Here is a 7,621-nt window from a genome sequence, read left to right as displayed (position 1 = left end):
GGAACTAAGGCCCCTGGTTTTTTCTGAGGCTGTGAGAACAGGTTTGCCATTATGAAACTCGCGGAATTTGTAGATAGAACCAACCCAGGCGAACAATGCGCCCACTAGTTTGAGGTTGTCTTCTATGATCATATCCTTGACATTGAAATGCTCCTCAGCATATTTTAAGACTTTCTCCGCTCTTTTCTTCTTTTTTCCTTTTAGTTCTTTTTAGATTCTTTTGTCTAGAAGAAAATAGAAGAAAAGTAAGTAATATAACGATGTGGAAACAGAAGAGGATGCGTCATTAATATAGGACGCGTCCACAGAGTGAAACTTACTTGGCTCAAGGTTGAAACGAACACGGGCTCGCTTTACATCAAAGATGTAGAAGAAGGGCTCCTTCCAGTCTCGTTCATGGCTGATCTTCCCCTAATTGAAACCTTTATTATTCAGCCATTTGTTGACCACAAGAAAGTGATAACCTGGGATGGATTTTATGATACTATAAAAAAAGCTGAACTCCTTTATGGAGGGCGCGCCCAGTCCGAGATTATGATACATCATGTACAAAGCCCAAGAAAGTTTGTAAGAGTTAGGAGATAGTTATATAGGGGCCACGTCGTACCATCTCAAAATTTTCTTGATGAATGGGTGTAAGGGCGCGCCCACGCCTAGGGAGATTAGTTTTGGTGTAAGCACCATTCTGGGAATCCTTTGATTTCTAATGTTAAAGATGTGTGGCCTCATTGTTCGAAGAGGCCGCACCCAAATGCTCTCCATGTCATAATACTTCATGCACCACTGGATCTCCAGGTCAGTTATAGTGGAGTCAAGAGCTACGCAAGCTAGCTTATTTTCCTTTTTCCTCCGAGCATTTTTCTCTACTTCTGTTAGGGGATGGAGTTTTGTCCAGTCACAATCCACTTCAACATCTGAGGGTTCCCATTGTTCTAGGGGAGGATCGGATTTTTGAGGAGACATAGGATATTTTTCAGGGTCAGGAATCCTCCTCTCAAATTCACTTACTCTAAGAGGGGACGCGTCCTGAGAGTGTGACGCGCCCTGAGCGGGAGATGCGTCCTAATCAAAAGTAGCTTTATGTTGTTGGGGTTTGCTGGATGATGGATGGATTTCATCATCGGTCCAATCCTCCATGGCCGCTCTAGTATTGAGGATCGGGATTCTCTTATGTTTTGTTCTTCTCTTTCCCATCCTAGAGCTTAAAGGAACATGATCCATAGAGTCGGGGTTGGAATCTGACATTATAGAAATCTTTGATTTGAGAGATTCAAAGACGCGTGTTTCTGCTTCAAGAAAGGAACTCGTTCTGTGAAATTCAGGGAGTTCAGGTTTAAAAGAGATCGAATGTGGGGAGTAAATCCCAAGGCGTTTGTTGAGAACTTTGAATGGATGGAAAGGTGATGAGGATGACGCGTCCTCCAGCTGAAATAAGAAGGAAGAAGATCTTGAGGATGCGTCCATGTTTATAAAATATATATATATATATACTGAAAATATGTAAAAGACAGCAAGGGCGAAGGAATGATTGTGAGGACGCGTCCTAAACGTCTATCGCAGAAAATATACTAAGGTGACGCGTCCTAGGTGAACAAGTGCGTCTATATAATTCTTTGTTGAAATAACTTAAATTGTGATAAAAACATAAAGGACGCGCCCTGGGCGGTAGACGCGTCCCGAACGGTGGGAATATAGCAGAATTTGAAGCGATTATAATCAATTTGGGGAAATTCGATTAAAACCCTAGAAACATGCAATTACAGAATCAAATAGGCAAAATATGATGCTTTGATAAATATATACACATATACACACAAAAGAAAATAAAGAATAGTTAAAGTAAAAAGGAAGCATATAAACGGTTTTTTGCTTATTGTGGTTGGATTACTTGACCAAATGAAGAAGTAAAAGAGGATTTACGTACCTCGTAAGTTGGGGGTTGGATTAAGCTAGAGAAATCGGGAAATGGCCGGCTAAATTGTCAGAGTTTTGAACCTAAAGCTTAGGAGCGGCGGCGATGACAGTTTCCTGAGAGAGAAAAGGGGAAAGTGATAATGATGTGGTGTGTTAGGATATTTATAAAAAAGTAGGTGGATGACGTGTGTACCAGCTGTCACGCATCAGTCAGTTGTGGAAACCTTGGGCGCGTCTAGGGGTCAGGACGCGTCCTGATGTTTAGCAATGGAGCAATCCAAATTTTGGCTTATGGTCTTAAGTAAAATTCCAATTTTGTTTTCAACTGGAAATGGAATTTGGGGGGTAGTTGTTATACCCAAAATTTGGCATTGGATTGACTCGGGTCAAATGCGAATTAATTGCAGTCAAACTCGGTATTGCATTGTAGAAGGAGAAGACGCGTCCAGGCCCGCAGGACGCGTCCAACTTGGAGGGGGTGCCTTACAAGGGATGGCCTTATGATAGGAAAGCTTGGAAGCGTATGAACGCGCCCTGGAGCTTTTGATGCGTCCAATGTGTTGGAAACATTTGACAGTTATGTTTGTCTGGCAGTGAAGGTTGGATGAATTGCTCAGAGAGAAATGACGCGTCCTAATATGCTGGATGTCAGGGAAGGTAGTTGCTGGAAGAACAAATACAAGTTTCATGGGGGTTAGGGCGCGCCCAATGTCTTAGGACGCGTCCTATGCGTGGTAAATGCATTCTCGAGGGTGACTTCAGGACAAAGCTTGCGTGAAAAGGAGCAGTGGAGATTATTTTTACTAACGTATTTATTGCAGGTACTCTTTGAAGAATTCCCTCCTTGAGACGGTCAAGGAGGGGGATGTCCGTGAAAAGTTTTAAGGCCTCCAGGGGTATGCCTGATGATTGAAGGCCTCCTCATGTATTCAACGGGTGTCCTCGTTGGGGAGGCGGGGTTAACTTTGGTGTGTGCTTTGAGAGCTCTGTTCTTGTATTCAACGGGTGTCCTCGTTGGAGAACTTTGGAGTCATTCTGCACTTTGCACCCAAGAGCTTGGGATCACCTGTCTTGTTATCTGGTGGGTTATCCTCATTCGGGGGACAGGGATGCGTCCAGCACTTGGGGTGAACCGTGGCTATACCTGCGTCCGTAAATCAAGGGAGATAGCTGTAGCGGAGTGTTATCCTTGCGCAGGGAGATGCACTATCCGTGAAGTCCTACGATTACGGACGAGCTTTGGGCCTTTGCGGTTGGGCCTCATAATTGGACATTTCTAAAACTAGCAGAAGTTGGATTTTGGATGGGTTTCCACCGGGCCTAGGAATAAGAAGTCTAAGCCCACTAGATTTCTTATTCCACAAGAACTACGTCAGACTTGGGTACGTAGGCACATTGAGAGAGGTAAGAAGTTGAGAGCTGATAAGGGAGCCACCACTTATTCTGATCAATCTCAGTCTAAAACAACCACAAACCACCACACACCGCTTGATTTTTCGGCGAAGAACCACCTTCGTAGATTTTAATTCCGGCGAGAAATCTCAATCTTTGTTGTTACCAGATTCCTCCGTCAACATAATCCTTGAAAAAGATATATCAAACACGCTCAAATGTTAGTTTACAAATAAACTTATTTTATGTAAATATGGAAAGTGATTGCTAGATAATCTGTATTTACCCCGAGTTAAAAATTCATTTTGTTTTCAACAATCTCCTTTTGCAATTAAAAATGTACAATCAACAAAAAAATTGCACGCAATATTCACATGTACTACTGTTTTAAAAGACATACTATATAATAATAGCATGAATTATTTGGCTTAAAGAAAAATAGGAAAAAATTGAAATTAATTTGGAATGAGCTTAAAACTACATTATGCTATTCTGCTACTACAACGTGTGACAGTGAGCTTGCCTTGTGCGGCACAAGGTCAAAAATGTTACGACTGCGGGTGTAAATAGAAGCATGTATTTGGTAGGATATGATTTGTAATTACTGAACAAAGATTTCCAGCCCAAATGACTAGGAAACAATGCACGGTAAGAGTTACTAGGAAGTTTAGGTAGGGTTGAACGTGTGAGTCGTCAGATTTGTTGAATAATTTGAAGGGGGTTCAAGTCCCGTCCCGCACGAAACGCATGAATGCACTTGATAACAAAATAGGATAGCTCAAGGGGTAAGAAAATGGAAAGAAACAAAAAAAAAGACATACCTTATACAAGACCTAACCACTACTGTATATCATTTTGGGGCCGGGGTGAAACTGAACATGTCAAAAACAATGACCCTCACCCTGACGGATCAAAGATAACAATGCATCGTCATACAAACTGCAACTGGACCCTTTTAACCAATCACTCGCGACCTGGCGTTGCACAAAATAGAGAGGACCACTTCACCACCTCAACCAGCTACCCCCCTATACATACATGGTCTTGCAATTTTAAAATGACTAATCAGTTATATATATTGCATTCAACTACCCTATACATACTTTCGTAAGAATCTTAGATCAAGAGTTCGACTTCTAACGTGTACGTGTGTCAAGTATAAAAAATGAAAAATCGACAAACAATAAGGTTCACACACACCCTAAATAATTATAAGGGGAGTCAGAAATCAGAATGACAATTGAGGCACTCAAACACACATCTTACCTAACATGGCCTACCTCTACCTGCAATGCAATCTAACATAAATTGATGAATTGCTGCAAATATTGAATTCGGTATTTGACCCTTACTTGACTAGTTGTTGGAGCAAGATGGTTGTAGTAGTATTTATAAAGCTGAATGTGAGTTGCACCCGTTATCTTCTGTTGAATATAAGATTATACTACTGTACTACGTGTCTTGAAGAAGCCTAATTAGATTTCCTCGTAGAAATCGTTGTCCATAAGGCTCCAATAATCTCTCACCATCCATCTAATTAAACCTATCCATTTAAGTAATCTTTTAATCTAAATTACGTCCAACAACATAAATATATGTAGGTAATCAACATCAGTCGTACGTGAAATCCTGCAGAATCTCACATCAACTCCATCTTTCAAACGCTTACTTTCTAAGTTACCGTTTTTGTTAGTTTTACAAAAATAGAAAACGAGTAAAACTTTGCTCAAAGTCCAACTGGGGACGATAGTCAACAATACATTACCATCATTAAACTGGATCCTAACAAGAAAGCATTTAATGGAGTGTACATCTTACATAAAGAGAAGATTACTGCTGCTAACACTTGGAATACATTTCAATATCATCATCTGCTGCATACTCTAGCTTCCACACTTGAAATAATCAATTTAATTATCAAGTGCGCGCTATTCATTACAGTAAATCACTCACAGCATGCATTCACATGATCAAATTTGTGTATGTGCATGTGTACAAACTGCACCATACTTAAAACATAATTACGTAATTGACAATTAATTAAAACAACAATAATCATGTCCAACAATGGATAGCAATATATATATATATACACAAATTTACGGCCAGAATGTGTACGTGTATATATTAACTATAAAGCCATTGTGGTCGGGGATTCAGACTTGATCGGATAGTTGTGGACAGAATCGGTCCAGGGATTGTTGGGGTTTTCGGAGGCCGGAATTTCTCTCAAGGCCCTCCAAACAGCACTATTACATTTGAATCCTGATCCGAATGCAATCTGCCAAACTCTATCCCCGCCCGACACTCTTCCTTTGGCCTCCGAGTAGGCCAACTCGTACCATAACGAACTGCTAGAGGTATTGCCAAACCGGTGGAGTGTCGATCTGGAAGGCTCCATATGCCAATCTCCTAGCTGCAAATTCTTCTGCACCTGATCAAGCACTCCCCTTCCTCCCGCGTGTATGCAGAAATGCTCAAACGCAAGTTTGAAGTCGGGGATATATGGCTTCACTTTAGCCTTGAACACTTTCTTTCGCACTAAAGTCAGAAAAAACATCAATTGCTCGGTGAATGGAAGCACCAATGGCCCTAAAGTTGTGATATTTGTCTTGAGTGCATCACCGGCCACAGCCATTAGTTCCCGGGCAAGAGAAACGCCTATTGTGCCTTGATCGTCCTCTCTCTGATAAACACAGTTGTAACAACGATCGTCTGCACCTTTATGTGTCCGGACAGTGTGAACCAGCTCATACTTTGAGCGCGCCTTGTCCTTGGGTTTGTTGGAGAGTAACAAAGCTGCGCCCCCCATTCGGAAGAGACAATTACACAAAAGCATTGACTTGTCATTACCGAAATACCAATTAAGTGTGATGTTCTCGGTGCTCACAACTACAGCATATGAGTTAGGGTTGGATTTTAGCAACAATTGTTTAGCTAAATCAACGGATATTACGCCTGCACTGCATCCCATTCCCGCAAGGTTGAAGCTCTTAATATCAGGCCTTAGTTTGTAATGGTTAACGATCATGGAAGTAAGAGATGGAGTTGGATTAAACAAGCTACAGTTGACTATGAGAATACTGATATCATTTGGTTTAAGACCGGTTGTTTCGAAAAGAGAATCGAGTGCTCCAAACATGACAGCCTCAGCTTCCGCCCGGGCTTCTGCCATGTTCAAATTAGGCGGCCTGGAAGTGATTCCAGCAGGCAAGTACGTCTCATTGCCTAGACCAGACCGCGTAGCTAAGCGTGATTGGAAATGAATCATCTCATCCCCAAACTCACCACTCTCCTCAGTCATCTTTATAAAAGCTTCATTAGACAATTTTCTGGCATCTTCTGGTTTGTAACAAGCAAAGTCAACCAGATAAATAGGCCTGGGTCTCTTGGCCCAGTAAACGCCTAGTAGAAACAAGAAGAGGATTGCAAGAGACGTCATGACAGCCGTATCAGCTGTTTCAAGAATCGGGCTGCTCCAGACTCGGATCTGAGGGTGATGAAATGTAAAATCATTTTGGACGAGATGAGTTGCCAAGAACAAAGGTAAAACAACCAAAAGAAGAAAAATAAGAAGAGCTGCAACAGGATTAAAGGTGTAGCCCGTGCCATATCCCAGCTTAACATATTTAAGCTTAACAGACTGTAGAAAGTCCGGGAGACGTTGCTTTATCTTGATCACCACGGATGTGGAGTCCTTTACAGCAACTTCTGCTGTTAATCTCTCCTTATTCATGTCTATATTATTACTACTCGTACTAGTACCAGTACTAGCCATGAATAAATTTCAAATGATCCAAAAAATGGGCTCTTTCCAAAAGGGCTAATTATTTGGTATAGCTAGGTATTTCCAAGAAGCAAGTATAATGCAAAACTTGAAAATGGATAGAGGGGGGAAGTACAAAATTTCCTTGAATTATCTAAATAAACACAAGTGTTTGGGAGTTGTAGAGGGGGGTTGAGCAATTATGAATCTGCCTTGAAAGAGAAAGAGATATTTATAGAGAGATGGGGGAGGGAGAGAGATAGGGAGAGGTTGCAAATTAAGCTGGCAAGGCAAGGGTAATTAAGGCACACAGTAACACACACCCTGGCTGGACGCTGGAGCCTGGAAGATGGAGTTGGAGTAATTAAGAAGACGGGTATAGGGATAGGATCGAAAATGTGGTTAAGTCTTAAATTTTGTATTTAATTTGCTTGGCCACACAATTTAACTAGCTAACATGCCGACGTCATTACATATACTAACGGGGGTGAGCATTGGTCGGTTTGAACGGTTTGGAGGGTCCAAACCGAACCAAACCAAAATTAGCGG

At 41.5% G+C, this 7,621-nt stretch overlaps 1 protein-coding gene across 1 annotated transcript; it reads right to left on the bottom strand.

Annotated features, from left to right (window-relative positions):
* Window positions 1-5,140: 5,140 nt before the first annotated feature.
* LOC141671424 (3-ketoacyl-CoA synthase 1) lies at window positions 5,141-7,288 on the bottom strand. The gene has a single exon (XM_074477670.1). The coding sequence runs from the start codon at window positions 7,082-7,084 to the stop codon at window positions 5,438-5,440; it is 1,647 nt and encodes a 548-aa protein (XP_074333771.1). The 5' UTR covers window positions 7,085-7,288; the 3' UTR covers window positions 5,141-5,437.
* Between the last annotated feature and the right edge of the window lie 333 nt (window positions 7,289-7,621).

Source organism: Apium graveolens, chromosome 7, assembly GCF_009905375.1.
Source record: "Apium graveolens cultivar Ventura chromosome 7, ASM990537v1, whole genome shotgun sequence".
Taxonomy (NCBI): domain Eukaryota; kingdom Viridiplantae; phylum Streptophyta; class Magnoliopsida; order Apiales; family Apiaceae; genus Apium; species Apium graveolens.
Note: the sequence above shows the minus strand (reverse complement) of the source record. Positions and strands in the feature narration are given on the sequence as shown.